This window comes from Triticum urartu, chromosome 3A, assembly GCF_056163025.1.
Source record: "Triticum urartu cultivar PI428250 chromosome 3A, HENAU_Tu73, whole genome shotgun sequence".
Taxonomy (NCBI): Eukaryota; Viridiplantae; Streptophyta; class Magnoliopsida; order Poales; family Poaceae; genus Triticum; species Triticum urartu.
The window spans coordinates 196,659,769-196,677,448 of record NC_141875.1 but is presented as its reverse complement, the minus strand read 5'-3'; the positions used below and the strand labels follow the sequence as shown (position 1 = coordinate 196,677,448).

The 17,680-nt window shown below is 46.8% G+C and overlaps 2 protein-coding genes across 4 annotated transcripts; one reads left to right on the top strand and one right to left on the bottom strand.

Annotated features, from left to right (window-relative positions):
- Positions 1 to 570: 570 nt before the first annotated feature.
- LOC125543529 (uncharacterized) lies at positions 571 to 5,548 on the top strand. Of its 3 annotated transcripts, none has more exons than XM_048706902.2 (5): positions 571 to 872; positions 2,266 to 2,697; positions 3,667 to 3,701; positions 3,784 to 4,730; positions 5,031 to 5,548. In XM_048706902.2, the coding sequence occupies exons 2-4, from the start codon at positions 2,367 to 2,369 to the stop codon at positions 4,705 to 4,707; spliced, it is 1,290 nt and encodes a 429-aa protein (XP_048562859.1). In that variant the 5' UTR covers positions 571 to 872; positions 2,266 to 2,366; the 3' UTR covers positions 4,708 to 4,730; positions 5,031 to 5,548. The 3 variants fall into 3 exon arrangements, with proteins under 3 accessions (XP_048562859.1, XP_048562858.1, XP_048562861.1); XM_048706901.2 differs by having other exon boundaries at positions 2,262 to 2,697; XM_048706904.2 differs by having other exon boundaries at positions 573 to 872; positions 2,262 to 2,697; positions 3,670 to 3,701.
- A 6,485-nt stretch (positions 5,549 to 12,033) lies between these two features.
- On the bottom strand, positions 12,034 to 16,423 carry LOC125543532 (NAC domain-containing protein 74). Its single transcript, XM_048706906.2, has 5 exons — positions 16,048 to 16,423; positions 15,381 to 15,556; positions 14,413 to 14,690; positions 13,879 to 14,223; positions 12,034 to 13,217 (listed from the first exon to the last, which is right to left on the bottom strand). Exons 2-5 carry the CDS (start codon positions 15,544 to 15,546, stop codon positions 12,561 to 12,563), a joined length of 1,446 nt encoding a protein of 481 aa, XP_048562863.1. The 5' UTR covers positions 15,547 to 15,556; positions 16,048 to 16,423; the 3' UTR covers positions 12,034 to 12,560.
- Positions 16,424 to 17,680: the final 1,257 nt, after the last annotated feature.

Below are 17,680 nucleotides of genomic sequence, written 5' to 3'. Positions count from 1 at the left end.
AGTCCCTCTTAGAGACTTTTTTACCAAACGGGAGGAACTTTTTAGGGACTAAACTAGGCATTTGGGACTAAATGAAGAAGACTCTTAAGGAGTCTTTTTGAGACTTTTCTAACAATGCCCTTCCATGCACCCATTGGCCCGTCATCCCATGGTGTTATTTGATTGTTATTTCTCTATATACTAGGGGCAACATGGTCATTTAATAACCTCCAGGAAGGGACTAGAGACTTTTTAGTCTCTGAAAACAAACAGGAAGAGACTTTTCAGAGACTAGAGACTTTTTAGTTGGGACTAGAAAAAATCCTAAGACTAGAGAACCAAACACCACCTCATTTGGCACACAGGAAAACAAAACGGCACTGACTTTTGGCATCCCTACAGATGGCCCACAAGCCAGTGAAGTCGCGGGCAACACCTGTTGCAGCCGAACAGCCAAGAGGGTCAATGCAAGTGGTCCCTCACATCCTGTGACACGCGGCGAGCCACGTGGTCCGGCACTCGCACTCGGAAGCGTCACGACTGCGGCCCTGGTGTCCACCGGTGTGGCCGGAGCAATACTCCGCAGCGCGGAGCGGAGACCCATTCCTACCAGTTTTTATACCCACACCACACTCCCCTCCCCACCTCTCCCTCTCTCTCCTTCGCTTCCCTCTCCTCCGCTCGCCGCTTCTCCCGGGGACAGCCCCAGCCCTAGCGGAGCGGAGCCGCAGCCCAGCCCGGCGCGCGTCCGTTGCGCCGCTGTCGGTCCTTCTCACCTGCCAGATCCAGACCCGGTGCTAGACCGCCGGGATCCCCCGCGACGGTGGTGCTGTGGGGCAAGTGCCTGGACGCCGCCACTCCCTGATCGGGGCTACCTACTCGCGTGATTCGAGGTAATTTCCGCGAATTGTGGGACTGCTTGGTGCGGTAGGTGGGGTAAACTCGGAGAATTTCGGTGGTTTGGTGAAGTGTTGGTAGTCGTGCGGCCAGTTTCCGATGAATTGCGCGGGTCCCCACCGCCGCTAGTTTTTATTCTTTTCCGAAAGTCTGTTCTTTCTTTTTGGTAATTTTATCAGTGATATTATGAATTGTGATTGTGGGATGTAGGCCTGACCTGATGTTCCCCTGTTCGCGATTTCGCCTGCTGGATTTACTGTTTGATTACTGGCTATCCTTTTACTTCATGATGTACTAGTCGTGATAGTTAAAATTTTACAGCACTGTTTCCCGCTGGAAAAGAAATCTGGATTCAAAGCCATCTCGATGTGATGAACTGCGCCTAGCAACCTACTTTCGTATAATCTCGCGCTTGAGTCACACAATCATACGCCGTTTTTCTTTGTTATGTTGCTTTCATGCGATTCTGTGTTTAAGATATTATTTACTTATTTGTCATTCGGCCCTGTGGTCTGAAATTGACATGGGAATAAATGTGATATACGCCTAGCTAGTGTGTTGTGTGGGGAGAGGAATCAGTGCCCCTTGAGTGTCTTTTAGTATTGGAATGTCTTGGATACTGGTCCACCTAACGGCGGCTTTCTCCCTTCACATTATCACATATAGTTTCTTTCACCCACTGCGGTTAGCTGGCTTCCCTGCTTTGTGCCTTCAATTATACGCAAGCATCCTTTTGTATTCCCCTTTAATTTTTTTTTATTGAGTATGTTAAGTGGTTGCTTTATGGATGTTGATGTTCAGCTTCTTGGAGAATTTGTTAGAAATGCCATCAGGGGATACTTATGTGTGGAATGCATGCTGCTAATCTTCACTTTGTCCTTACCTTAAATTAATCCCATGATTTATACATTGCCTAGACTATGCAAAATTAAATAAGAAAATAAGTGATTAATTTCACTTTTTAATTTTTGTAAGGTTAAGTTTTACCCTAATTTGAATCAATGAACCCTGTCTGATCGTACTATCAAGTATGTGGACTTCATATTAAAATATGATTCTTCTTTGGACTTTCATGCCCTCACTTCTCCCATTTGCCACACATAGGTGACCATGCCTCCTTTTTATACTGCTTTTGTAGGTCCATGTTAGGTATCGACGCTAACATATGAAATGCAAGAATTTAGATTTATTGAAGTTCAGTACTTTCAAAGTGTACTTTTTTCTTGAGAATAGCTTGCTGTAGAAGCTCCATAGATTCCTTGTTGGGTTTGCTTTCTTATTTTGATTTGTACCCCTAGCTGTCTAAGCTAGATAGTAGTTTTACTCATGTATTTTTCATGTCTTGATTGAAGGCAATCCTTATTGTTGTACTCTTTTTATGTCAGCTAGGTAGAGCAAGCTCATGAATTTGCATCACATGGATGGGTTCTCAGCATTTTGAGTTTGGGTGATCAAATCAGCATCATATAGATTTCTTTTGCTCGGCCGACATGGGAGCTAATTGCTGTATAGCTGCAAAGCAGAGGCCTCAGCCATGTATCATTCCAGTTGAAGTGTCAGCTTACAGGAATGTAAGACACTCCCCATCATGGAGCTTCCGATGGGATAACAGAACACATATAGAAGACATAATGGAAATCCCCACATTTTTGTCCAACCATAGTAGTGGAAGCATTAGGCCTGAAACGAAGAGTGGTTCCATTGCGCCAATTGAAGGCTTTTCTAATGGAGGTAGCCCATCTGAACTGTTCCACAAGGTCAAGTGGCAGAAATCAGAAAAGAAGATGGAAACATCTAAAGTTGCACAATCTGATCCTAGAGGTAAATAATTCAGTTCATGATATGCGGCATGTTTTGATTCTTGTATGCTATTGTGCATTCTGTAGACATGCTGGGATGTGGGATGTAACAGTGATGTTCTTCGTAATCAAATAAGTCTAACCAGATGGACATGATTTATCTTATAGGACAACACTAGTCATTCTTTGGTACAAAAAGAATTACTTGGGACAATGTTGTTGTCACTACTAGTCCAAATATGCCATTGCAACCACCATCCCTTTTGCCGTGCAAAGCTACCACACTAAGATGACAGTTTACTAAAAATGCCCCCATATATAGTGAATATACTCAATCACCATCACTGTGATCTGGCTCCATGAAACCAATAGAAAAGGGTGAATTGGGTCATCGTCTATGCTGGCACGTTGTGGTGTGGCGTCAAGGATTCAACCAGGGGGCTCAGGTCACCATCGCCATAGCTGCTGCCAGGATTAGAAGACCCGCTCACGGACACATTGTTCTGTTCAACAGCTAGCAGGAAAACAACATCATCATTTAGGGAAACCATCTAACACTGAGTCAATGCCTCCAGATGACACACAAGGTTTTGACAGCAACACAGCCATAACATCATCTTGCGGCATATAGGGTTTGAGCAGCCCGCATATTAGACTACAACATTGGCAATGCCCACAGTAGTTGGTGGTCGAACCAGCTTTCAGCCTGGCTCAGGAGGGAGCAAAAGTATCCGTGCAAAAATATGGCTTTAAATGCTAGCCATGAACCATGTTATCTGGGTGTATATTGAGTTGTATAGCATTCTAGTCTAGAGAATAAAACCATTGCTGTGGGCAGATCAATTAAAGTGACATTCTTCAAACTATATGGCATTGTGACTGCATTTATCCAATTATTCCTTTTCACTGGACATGGTTCGACATCACTATGTTTTCACGCCTCACTATTTATTTACTTGATCATTTTTTGCTGACCTCTTTCTTTTCTCAGCAGATAGACCCACTGCAAGTAACTCCTCCCCCGAGGTATACAGTAGCTGCTACTTTTATGTTATATGCAATCGTAAGATTGATACAATTTATTTCTAACAGCTCTATTCTTTTGTAGGCAAAGCTTTGCAGGAAATCACTGGACATGGTAAGTGTTGCTTCAGATACGAAGGCATCAACCTCTGTCCCTTCAACACCACCTGTAGTATCCAGAGCAGATCCTTCATCCTCTAGGGGGCATTCTCTAGGGATGGATACAGACTCAATGAGGAAAGCACGTCGCTCACCAGGATATCAACTATATAGACAGGTCTCAGACAGCAAGATTCCATCTCTCAGGTCTCTCAATGAGAGCAACTCCCCTGAAGGAAGGCCTTCCTCTTCCATGCTCTCAGTCTGCAGCAATGATTTATCTGTAGCAGGATCACATGGAGAGTCATCTGATGGTTGGTCAATGCGAACATTTTCTGAAATGGTTGCATCATCCCAAAGAGAGAGATGGTCAATTGATAGTGAGCTCTTAGGTTCCGTTTCAAGTAAAATGACTCGATCAAATGCTTCAAATCATACTACCGTCTCCCCTGACCAAGAGGTGTGCAAACTATGTTTAAAGCTACTAAAGGAAAGGTCAGCGTGGAATGCCCAGGATCTGGGTGTTGTCGCTGTTTTATTGTGCGGCCATGTTTACCATGCTGACTGCCTGGATAGCTTAACTGCAGAAGCTGAGAAATATGATCCTCCTTGTCCCGTATGCACCCACGGTGAACAATGTACTGTGAAGCTATTCGGTAAGCTGGAATCAAAGATAAAGAATAAGATGCCTACAAATGTGATACTCGACGGTGATCTAGATGGGAGCTCTAAGCATCAAAAGAAAAGTAAGAGAGTTCCCAGATTAGGCACAAGTATTAGCATGAAGGACTCGTTCAGTCGGCCATTTTTGAGGAGGCATTTCTCAATTGGCTCCCGGTCACCCCGGTTAGTTTCAGAGAGCGAGTCAACAAGGAAGAAGGGCTTCTGGGCGAGGCACTGGAGAGAATAGCATAGTACTCAGTCATCAAACAGGTGAGCAGCTTCCCATTCTTGTGTTCTGGTAATTCAGTTCTGGTGGCAATTAACTATGTAGTTCTGTTACTTCGCCTCTCAAGGATATGGCCCAGTTCTTTTGGCCGATTCTCCCAGAATCTTGAGAATCGGACATCCCTCAGATTCTCCCCGAATCTTGAACCCATATTTTTTTTGACAAACCTAGCTATTTAGACCCTAACTTGTATTGTGATGGCAAATTTCTTGTACCGTTGTCGATTGTAGTGAATACAGCATGGAAAACATACTTATATGGTCCCGTTTTTTCTCTGCTTGCAGGAGGGGTCTTGAAGAGGAAGTGAACTCCCAAGCAAATCATGTGGGTTTTGTAGTCAATGATGTGAAAGATATTTGCTGTCGGGCAACCATCGTACTAGAAGTTCCTCCCACTCGTCATGTTCAGAGTTGGGAATTCTGAGTGCCGTCATCGGTTTCCAGGATAGAAGAATAATAACAGTTTCTATACTATGCAACTGAGGGTTCTTGCAGACCCCGTCGCAGCTTATTAGCAAGTAACCTAACAGAGAAGGGGATGACCTTCAGGCTGAAGGTAGGGTCCAGCATGGTAGATTGTTATGTTTGCAGTTTTTCTTATTCGTATTATTGGTTATGCGCACCGGCGATTTGTTTGATCTGATACATAATTTGGGAACTACCGTACATAGCTGATGCTATTTGTTTGATTAAAATGCATCACCGAAGGCGTCGATGGTTTTATGGGGATTATGTTTAGAAGAAATATGATGTCTTTCTCTTCGTCCAGAACAGGACAGAAGTGTTCTCCCTTTTTCTTTTTATATTGTTCGTCTTCAGCAGCTTCGTATCCTTTTTTCTTCTCTTCAACGGATTGGCAGACTCTCTTCGTCCAGAACAGGACAGAAGTGTTCTCCCTTTTTCTTTTTATATTGTTCGTCTTCAGCAGCTTCGTATCCTTTTTTCTTCTCTTCAACGGATTGGCAGACGCTGCAGAATGGCCGCTGCTACAAATCAGGCGGCTGATTTTATCAAATTTTAAGCCGCCTAGCCAGCCGTCCGATTTGTTCCACAAGGATGGGTTGGAGCCGCTCGATTCCTATCATCGCTTCCATCCGTGGGGTAGTTCGTCGCTGGCGAGCAGCACCAGGCATGATGTGCCATTGAAAGACAGTCCGGCGAGCAGCGCCATGGATGCTGCGTTGCAGCACCGTCGCTGGTGATGAGCGCCATGGTTGCTCCGTTGAAGCACTGTCACCGGCGAGCAGCGCCATGGTTGATGCATTGCAGCACCGTCACTGGCGAGCAGCTCCATGGGTTGCTGCGTTGCAGCACCGTCCTGGCGAGCAGCTCCATGGTTGCTGCATTGCAGTGCCGTCGCCGGCGAGCAGCTCCAATGCTCCATGGTTGCTGCGTTGCAGCACCGTCTCCGGCAAGTAGCGCTGTCGCCGACGAGCAGCTCCATGGTTGCTGCGTTGCAGCACCGTCTCTGGCGAGTAGCGTCATGGATTGCCGCATTGCAGCACCGTTGCCGGCGAGCAGCTCCATGGTTGCTGCGTTGCAGCATCATCACCGACGAGCTGCGCCATGGATGGACTGCTGCGTTGCAGCACCGTAGCACCAACTTGGCCATGGATGCTGTATTGCGATGCAGCTTCTCGGCCTCTCGCCGAATTTGGAGGAGAGAAGAAATTGCTGGCGAGATTCATCAGGAGTAGAAGGAGAGATAAGAGTCAACGCGCACGAAATCTGTGGTTCCCTTCCGCTCACCGGGAAATAAGGAAGAAAGGGAAGCGGTGGCCGGCCCCACTGTGACGCGTGTCACGCGCAGGACGCGGCTTAATTCCTCTCAAAATCAGTCGGGCAAACATAAGCATTTTCCCTGCAGAATTGGGAAACCGGAAGAGGATGTTATGTCAGGCACCAAAAATCTGAAGAATCAAACACCCCTCCAATTTCAGTTAACTCTACTTACCACTTTTTAGTAGAGTATGAAATTCCGGCCGCCGATCATTGATCCAATGACGCCAATCACTCCGTACTGCTTCCACTTCGTTTAGTTTGAAAATACTGGCCGCCGATCACTTCGTACTCCTTCGTGCCATGCCCGAGTGTCACTGTTTACCGAAAATCATCTCACCTTCACAGGGTTATAATCGTTCATGAAAACTTCAGCAACAAACTATTAAGCACCGATACCGAAAAAGGCTTTGGCCCCGCTTTATATATAAAGCAATGATCAACAACATCCCAGTACAAACACACGCTACACCACAACACATGCAAGGCAGGATACATATGCGTTGATCGCAGCAACACACCCCTAGCACTACAAGAGCAACCGGGGGCTCAACCGGGAACACGCCACCGCGAAGAAATGAAGTCGCATATGACGAACCGTGGGCTCCAAAGCGGCGCCTTCAGAAAGGAAACGACACAAGAGTGCCGCCACCGCCCGGTCCGAGGATCAAAGTTTCCCCTGGAGCATCACGACGGGCAGTGAGAGCCGCGACGACGCCTTTAAGAAGGGAACGAGCTTCGCCGTCGCCGGTCCGTCCGAAGATAGAACAAATTTTCACCCGGCCAACACTCACTGCCACCGAACGCCACACCCCAGCTACCACGCCGCCCACACGGCCATGGCTACCGGGCAGCACCAAGCCACGGGCTCTGCCCATGAGCACCGCGCTACCACCACCAGGACCGCCGTCCCGGCATCCAAGACCTTGACACCACCTCACCCGGGATCCGCCGCTACCCCAACCAAAGAGACGAGCGGAAAGGACCCGCCTTTCATACCCCTGGGCAACCCCCAGCGCCGAGACCCAAAAGACCGGCCAAACTGGCCTCCATCGACCCGTCCTGCAGCACCGGGCGCGAGACGAGCTCTGTCTTGCGGCACCATGTGCGAGACGAGCTCAGTCCTGCTGCACCGTGCGTGAGACGAGTTCGGTCCTGCTACACCGTGCGCGAGACGAAGTCGGTCCTGCCGCACCGGTCGTGAGACGAGCGATGGACCGCAGCTGGGAGATGGACAACCCTTCGACGAAGTAACGGCCGGACGATGAAGAGAGGAAGCGAAGGCCGACACAAGACTGCCACGGACGAACCGACGCCGGAACATGCCAGCCGCCGCCGCAGTTGACCTGCCAAGCCGCCGTGGAGCCACCCACGGCCGGGACAGGAGCCACGCCAGGCCCCTGCCCAACCCGCGCCGCCCGGCGAGCTCGGAGCATGAGAGACGCCGGGGGCACGCACAACCACCAGCACGGCTGGCCGCCGCAACCACCAGCTGACCCCGCCGGGGGCCAGGACGAATCCGCCGAACCAGCCCAACCACCACAGCGGACCACCACCAGCACACGCAGCCACCGGAGGCGGCCGGCCCGAGCTGCCACAGCCCGCGCCGCCCGCGACAGCAGCCGGAGGAGAAGCCATTCCAGATCGGATCTGGCCACCCCTCACCACCACCCCGAGCACACCCCGCCGCCACAGAACACCGCCGGCCCTCCCACACCAGGAGCAGAACCCACCCCGTAGCCAAGGAAGCCCAGGGCGCCCCCGAGCCGCCCAGATGTCGCGCCGCCCCGGTCCAGCAGCGCGCCTCCATGCAGGGACGCCGGCCCGCGCCGATCTCTGCCGCGCCAGGGAGAGACGAGGCCCCGCTGCCGCCAGCACCTACCGGGCTTTGCCCGGCGGCGCAGACCGGCGACGGCGAGGGGAAGGAGGGGGAGGAGGAGGCCTAGAGGCCGGCGACGGGTGAGTCCCCTCGGTTGCTCGCGGGAGCGACGCGAGGGGAACCAAATTCTTAAGCACCGATACGACGATACAATCGTTCATGAGAAGTTCAGCAATAAACTATGAAGCACCGATACGACGAAACGGGTACGGCGATATGGTATACGGCAATTTCTGAAAACATCAATACGGCGATACCGTGAGTATATATAAATAATTAATAAAATGACATGTAATAAAAACAAACATAATAGAATGTGTGAGATAGGACCAAAACACATCTCAGGCTAAATTTCTAAAATCACTAGTTACACGCCTACACATAGGGATCCAAAGTTGCATTGTTGTTCTATACTACAAGTATGCCCTGAGAGTGGGTTTGTTTCTAAACGGGCAGCACAGTAATGATTGGAGTTCTCGATAGAGATATTGTCATGCAACTTATCCAAGCACACGTCACTCGGGGCTCGGGGGAATCAGCCAAGCACACAGAAAGCAGTCAGCCAAGCACACAGTAAGCAGCTCTTGCGACGGCGGCGGAGAATACTCCAGTCAAGTCAGTCGAGGCGGCGGCGTGGCGAGTCAACGCGATTCCCAGCGGCGAACCACTTCAGGCAGCGGCGGCGGCGCGCTCCTCAGTCCCCCGCTCGTGGGCATCTTATTGAGCTCGGCGCCGGCGACGTCCTTGCCGTGTCCTGCCCGTATCGCGCCGTCTCCACAGTGCGTATCGGGTTTATTTTCTTTCTTTTTAAATAAAAAACCGGGATACACATGGGATACGCGTATCAAAGCCGTATCCTGCGTATCGGAGTATCGGCGGCGTGCAATACGCCGATACACCAGTTCTGGCCGTATCGGTGCTTCGTAGGCAACAAAGGGTGATTGGTTAAGCCACAGTGCTATCCGACAATTGTTCGCTAAGCAATGTGCCGCTTTATTTTGTTCACGAGATATCTTAACCGAAACAAACACCCTATTCTCCAACGAGTCATTCACCTCAACAATAATATGACCACTACCCTATTTTGTTTACGAGATATCTTAACCGGATCAAATACCCTATTCTCCAACAAGCCATTCACCTCAACAATAATATGACCACGTTCGGGGATACGTTGGGAGATATGTAACTTGGAGCTCCTGTTTTTTTCCCTTTCTCTCTGTTTTCTCTTCTCTTTAATCCTTGACCTATGGGTCACCCACCCCATGTTTTGTTTCTCAATTGCTCTCTGCTAAATCAATGCAAAGCCAGGAATCCCTCGATCTTTCAAAAAACAATAATATAACCACTAGAAGAGTTGTATGCACTTGCTGCGCCGTTTTCATAAAAAAATATTGGGTTTGATACGTGAGAAGATGATGGACTATTTTTCTTTATAATGTGGTGTTTTCCAAGTCCCTTTCAAAAGGTGTGATTATGTGCTAATTAACTGACATGTACTCCTAAAATACTTGACTTTCATTTGTTCAAAAATGAATGTACCGATATACTAAAACATGTCTAAATACATCTATATTTCGATAAATGGAAGGCATGTATTGTGGAACGGAGGGAGTATGTGAGAAAGTTTCCTGCACTCATGACGGCATGCTATATTTGTGCTATAATGTTGCATGTTGATGATTCCTTTTTGCTAGGTGATGGAAGGGTGTGCATGACTATGTGCTTTAATAGGATGGTTGTTGACGTTTTTTATATGCTCGTTGTTTCTGATTGATTTGAGAGAAATCATTGACCCGTTCAACTTCAAAATTGGACATCTCAATGGAAATCGTCACCCCAACAAAAAATTAAACATCTCAATTCAATGAAAATCAGAAACAAATTTAAAATAACCAAAATCGAAATCGTTGACCGAGTTAAAATCGTGAAACAGATCCAAAATTTGAACACCTCAATTGAAATCGCTGACCCAGTCAAAATTATAAAACATCCAAAATTAAACACCTCAAATGAATGAAAATCATGAATTAAATTCAAAATAACCTCAATCAAAATCGTTGAACACGATTCAAATTGAACACCTCAATTGATAAAATCATTGACCAAGTCAAAATCATGAACCAAACCAGATATTGAAACTTTAATTAAAGGAGAGAGCTCCAAAATTAGGGAGCATAGTATATCTACTAGAAGGGTTGGACGCGCTTTGCAACGCCTAAATATAATATTTATTACTTTTTGAATCCTCAAACCTATCAAGTTTGACCAAATTTGTAGAGAAATATATCAAAATCCATAATATGAAATGAATTTCTATATATTCTTCGTTTAATATTGTGGATGTTTATATTTTTTGCACACCAATTCAAAGAGGACCTTGTCGAGACAACACGCATGCATCATCGTCATCGCTCCTTCCCTAGAGGAATCATCATCATCCATAAACTATGAGCAAACCACTCCGACTTTGCCGTAGGCGATCTTCGACTCGACCCACACCGTAGTAGACACGTGGACCTGTATGAAGATCTGCGGCAAAACCCAGCCACCGGCGGCCAGACACTCTGACACTGACGGAGAACTCTAAAGGACAAAACCAGGCACAGCTGGTGCCACGGAAGATCGCCCAGTGGGCCACCTACAGACAGTTGTCGTACACCACAAGGCCCGCTGCCGCAATGTCGACTCCATAGCCACAAACAAAACGAAGAATGGAGACGTCGGACAAGAGCCGACTACCGCAACCACTGTCGCGTCGCTGACATCGCTCCCACCATCATCATTGCCACAAAAGTCTAGACGCCATAATCGCCGTAAACCACCGGTCCCGAGCCTTTAGTTCTTCAGATCTTGTCAATTGGTATCATGAGTTGTTGATAGGCGTTTAGATCTGGATAGTGCAATGTTGAGTTTTTTTCCTCGTAACTACGGTGACCTCGAGGACTCAAGGCGGCGTGTAGCGGCGGTTGCATCGTTTAAGAGTGCATGAATTTATGATGGAAAGAAGGATGGCACGAAATTACGATAGGACAACACAGTAACTGATCAATTAAGATCAGGAAGAGGAAGATAAATTGGACGGACATAAAATCAATTGAGAAACAACATGATCAAAGGATTGAAAGGAAGAAGTCAGATGACGCGAAAAGGAGTAGGGAAAGGTGACACCGGAACGGGTGTACAGAGTAAGAAGGTAAACAATATCAATGGATGAGACATGATTGAAAAGAAGAATCGGTTTAAGAAAGAAGGATTGAAAAGAACCGGTTTAAGAGTAAAGAGGGAATTAAACAAGATGAGAAGATGAAACCTAACACAGGAATAGTGATGCACAAGAACGGTTGATGTACGTATATTGTGCCATATTGACAGGGTTGAGAATTCTTCTCCTTTTCAAGCAATTTCCGTCAAAACAAGTAGCCATATTGACAGGGTTGAGATTTTTTCTCCTTTTCAAGCAATTTCCGTCAAAACAAGTGCCCGAATCACAGGGCAAATCAATAGACAGATGTGCTGGTGCGTGCCCTGCGAATTTTCATTGTTTTAGCTGTCATGCGTCAAAGCGTGACTGCCGAGGCGGCGAATGTCAGCAAGCAAACAGGTCATCGCTTCAAATGACAGTAGTACTCAAGCAAACAGGTCATCGCTTCAAATGACAGCAATACTGTAATCCAATAATGCTGTAATCCATAGTGAGATGATGATTATTACTCGCTAATTTACATAAGTACCCTTGGTTCAACTCGAATGAAAAAGATGACCCTACTACAAGCTGTTAACTATGGTTCAGAGTTACAAATCTAGCATGCAGTAAGAGAGAACTTATCACAGCTATTATTCCCTATGTTTTTGTTCTTTTCTGTTTGGCACTCATCCATCACCATAGTACCTAGCCAGACTGATCAAAAAGCAAGAGCTTCATATGTACAAACACCATGAAGAAACCAGATATAAGGGAATCAATGTCCTGCACCAGAGCACACATTACGTGTAACGACTAACGACCAAGTACCTCCAGAAGGCAAGGATCCCAGCCACATGCTCAATCGCTCGTCCACTTCAATCACAGTGCCTACTGTCAAGATCAAGATCACAGTGCGTAGATGCTACAGATTTGTACAGCTAAAACTAGGCACGCTTCTGATCCCCCTCTACTACAAACTGATCCCACCACGGTGACGTCCATGGTGCAGTATTGCTGCAGCAACTCCAACCATGCAAAGAGCAACGAGTATATTCAGTCCTGTTGCTGAACAGCCTCTAAATGCCCTTTGGACGCCCCTGAGAAATCCTTGGTTGTTGTGACCTCCACACTTCTTTGCATCAGACTGCCTGGCAGAAGTAATATCACGCACATGTTTCTTCTGGTGTTTCACATTAGTCATGAGATCAAGATGACCGTTGTTGTCAACGAACTTGATAGTCTGGTTGATGGATTCAGAGCTGCTCGTAACCATCCTGCCAAGACTTTGCTGAAGTCGAGCCTTGTATGGTGGAGCGCTGGCTGCAGATGTTCCCCCATGACGTGTTCGCACTACAATTCCAGTATCAGCAGGTTCATACAGATTAGGCCCATTATTTTCCAGAGGTAACTGTAGCTCTTTCATCTGAAATTCCTCCATGAAGTTGTTTGACAGACTGAAGGGATCCGCCGCCGTAAAGTATGTTTGCTGCCATGAAGTGAAGTCATCACTACCAGGATACAACATGGAGTGAATATCATCTGGCAACAGGAAGTCTGTATCGTCTACCACAGTCTGGTTAGGACTGGCATAGTCCAGTTCCACCTTCGGAGCCATAGCACCAATGTTCTGTAATTCAGCAGGGAAAATAAATGCAATGAGTAAGCGTGCAGGAACTAAAAAATATAGTACCATGCCCAGCAGAAAGGAGAAGATTGCTCATAATTTGCACTATGATACGCTCATAACTTAAAAATTAATATTTTAAGAGGATGAGCCCATAATCCTGAGGTACACACAAATTCAGCAACAAAGAGACAGGACAAAGGAGTAGCACTAGCACATAAGCTAGTTTAAGGAATTGACAAGCTACTAACACCAGGTCCAGAACAAGTTGTAATAACTAATAACTCTGGCTAGTTTCAACTTTATTTAAGATTGCATTGGACAATTCAGAGTTTCTTGGAAATAATTAATAGCACTGCAATTTAGATTTTGTTTTTCTGTGCATAAATAAACTCATTTTTAGTGCACTGTTGTCTATGGTATCCACATATCAGCAAAGTTCTACAGTATTTTCTGGCGTGAGTGATTTATGCATACCTAGTTAGCTCTATCAACTACCACCAAGCAACTAGCACATGCATGAGATCAAAATTATTATGAAGAAGCTTCTTGGCTTGCAAAATCTACCTGATAATTTCTTGCCTATGCATAAGCATTTTTCCTTACAAGGGAACTATTGGTTGAATTGTTTAAATACTAAGCACTGCTGTGAGCGATAACATACCGATGATTCAGCATTTTGTTCATCCGGAGACAGTTGAGCAGAAACAGAATCCACTGCAGTGTTAGCAGAAGGATCAAAGGAGGTATCAAGCAGTTCTTCCAGCCATTCTTTAAGGTCATCATTCCCATCTGGAGTTGTGTGAGCAGGGATAGCTACCGTAGCAGCATCACTTGGAAGTTCATCACCAATAATTGATGATGCAGCAGTATCTGGTTGTTCAACACTGACAGCTAAAATAGCAGCAACATTTGCTTGTTGTGGCTGAGGGTTATTATTGCCCACCTCGTTACCATTCTCTGATGTCCAGTCAATTCTTTTAGTAACTTTACATAGAACAAAGGCATCCTGAAGAAGAAAGAAATAACATTAGCACACTAGATTTCAAGTTTGTGCCTTTTTTAAGGCATCTAACATGTGAAATGCACATCAAGTAATGTAACATAACATGTAAAAGATGCAACGAAATGCATCTAGCTCTCTCATGCTGTTTCTTAATATACTAATGTTTTGAAACCTCAATTGTTGGTACAATACCTTCATATCAGGGCAGGCTTGACATTCATTCTCATCTATGTAGTATTCATGCATAATCCACTCAGTACGTTTTCCAGTGGGAGGCCGACCTTCATGAAAAACTAAAGTTTTCTTTGTTCCTATGGTCCGCTTATCCACCTTAATGGCCCGGTCTTTTCCAGTAGACTTCCAATACCCAGCAACCGTTGCCCTATTTGACCGAGCACCATTAGGATACTTTCTGTCTCGAGCAGCAAAGAAATGCCACTTGTTATCCTGGGTTGGAACATTGCACTTTGCTGTAACATGAAGTATCATCAGAGGATTAGGTACGATGAGGATTTGAAGAACACGGCAGATAAAATCTAGAATGCATCGGATACTAAAAACAGAAAGTAAATCCTCTATAATGCCAAAGGATGAGTACTGACAAAGAAAATACACCATTAGCGATCAACTGTTAAAATTATAAAGCTTATTAAGATTAACTACTAAGGGCATGCACAGTGGTTGATAAGACAGTCTTATCTTAAGTCCTGTATGTAATTTAGAAATGACAATAAAAGCATGTCTACAATGGGTCATCTCTTAGCCTTATCTTCAATAACTAGTTATTCCTAAGAACGTAGTGAGACATGTTCTAAGAGATAATTTCTTAAATAAGAGAAGACAAGCCTTTTCTTATGATTTCTCTCTCCTCCGCCTCAGCATTTATACTAAGTGGCACTGCTAAGATAGCACCATTGTACATGCCCTATCATCACTGGTTAAACAAGGGTATATGCCACGTTCTTTAGTCACTCCTACCAAATGTCTAGTTATGATATCATTACCAATAATTACATTATGTGACACGAGAAGGCTCAATTTGTGGAAAAGAACAAAGTACAAATATAGGAGCAGAAAATAAACATTTTTCTCCTCCATACTGCATTTTACTATGAACCAGAATAATCACAGGCAACCATATACAAGCATCTTCAACTTACCAGGTAAATCCCATGGTTCATGCTTGTATATATCCACCTCTGGTATAATGTCATATTCGATTTTCTGACCGAGTATTTTCTTTTTCAGATAGTGAGCAACGAGTTCAGTGTCCTTGGGATGGAATCCAAATCCTGGTGGCAGAGCCATGTCACGTAGAGTTTCCATTGTATATGATCTGGGCAAGAATAACAAAACACAAATACGATTAGTACTCTGATTCTGAAACTATAGAGAGTAATTAGAATCACTTCAAGTAATCTTACAGCACCCCCTCTCTCCCCTTACTCCACACGACCAAAAGGGGGGCCATTAGTACTGCAACGAGACGGCAATGAGCCCCAGTTCCCCACGCACTATGGTGCAACTCGAATCCCCGCTATGTGGTCGATCGTGCCAACGGGCCGAGGTTTCGGCGGAAGGGGCCCCGAATCGCGCTCCGCATGCGCCAAAATCGGGACTCGAGGAGAGGAGCTCCGGCCAAAAAAAAAAAAATCTCTCCTCCCTGTCCCCAAAGGCCTAAATCCAGGAGCACCAGAACCTCGAGCCCTAAACCAACGAGAGCTCTGCCGGCAACCGCGGCAAAAGCGCCGGCACCGAGGAAGGCGCCTCTTCTCACGCGAAACGGAATGGATCGGGAAGTGGTCGCCGAGGAAGGAGTTCCCTCACCTGTGGTGCGGAGAGCAGAGCCGCGCCGGCGCCGGGACGTAGCCCCGACCGATCGATCGGAGGGGAGAGCGGTAACCAGCAGGGGGAAGCCGGAGCTGGGGCTGCGGACGGAAGACGGCGGGCGGAAGGGGATCGCGGAAGAGGCGGTGGAGGCGAAGAGGCCGAGGCGGTCGCAGGAACCGGTCAAGTCTTTGTGAGGGCTGGCTGGCTGGCGGGTGGGTGGGGCGGCCGCGGCGTGGTGCTGTGTCTCTTGCCAGCAGACGCAGACGCAGACGCAGACGAAGCGAGGGGGGCTGGAAAAGGGAATGGGATGCGAGGCGCGTGAGGTGAGACGTGGGGTGAGAGGATGAGGAGGGAGGGAGGGACTGCACGAGGAAGCTGCCAAGAAGAAGCGGGCCTGTGGCGTGCGCCCACTCTGTGCGGACGCGGTTTTAAACCAATAATTTCGCTTCCTTAACGCGGGCGTCCTCCCTCCCGGTCAAGCCGTCGGATCCGCTGATTCGTTCCCTCGGGGCGCCGGTGCGGTGGCGGTGGGCCCGTCAGCCACGTTGGTCCTCCTATCGTGTCGCCCAAGTCTAGCTATCGTGGCTTTCGGAGTGGCGTGCTGCTACTGGCTACGCTCACTCGTTTGAAGCCTTGGCATACGCATACCGAGTGTCACAGCTCAGAAGCCGGACTCTGCCGCCTCAATCCGTCCAAAACGACTGGTCACGGTGGTGAGTAGCTTTAGACTACTAGTAGTACATTCGTCCGGATGTACGGAGTATAATGCATGCTCATAGTTTTAGGTCAATAATTACGTCCAGATCTATAGACCACCTAGCGACGACTACAAGCACTGAAGTGAGCCGAAAGGCGCGCCGCTGTTATTGTCCCTCCCTCGCCGGACCCGGGCAAACGTTGTTGTAGTAAACAATCAGGAAATCGTCGTGTTAAGGCCCCATAGAACCAACGCACCAGAACAACAACAGCCGTGGATGAAGAGTGTAGATCAGAAGGGTCCAACCTGAAAACACATGAACAAAGACGGACGACGAACAAATCCGAACAAATCCATCAAAGACAGATCCGCCGGAGACACACCTCCACGCGCCCACCGATGATGCTAGACGCATCACCGGAACAGGGGCTAGGAGGGGGGCCCTGTATTTCATCTTCAAGGAGCTGTCGCCGTCTCGCCTTCCTGAGCAGGACACAAACCCTAACAAAGCTCAAAAAAAAAATCTAAAAACAGAGCCCTCCCATCGGCAAGGGCCGAGATCCACTCCGTCTCCATGTTTTTTGACACTATATGAAAAAAATTGTACCTTGCAAAAACTTCCCATATACCTTGAAATTATTTGTCGCAAAAATGGATATATCTACAACTAAAATACGACTAGATACATCCATTTCTACAACAAGTATTTCCGAACGATGGGAATATGTAATAAAAAAATATATGTTTAGAAACTACATCCCTATATGACACTAATGATATGCTTTTGGTGACACATAGGTTCTGTTTTCACTCAAGCCACCTAGGTTCGAATCTCCTCGCCTACCTAACAATGAAAGTTAAGGGAGGAAACTTCCCCTTTAGGCCTCCTTTGGTTTGTAGGAATTTCATAGGATTTCTATAGAATAGGATTTG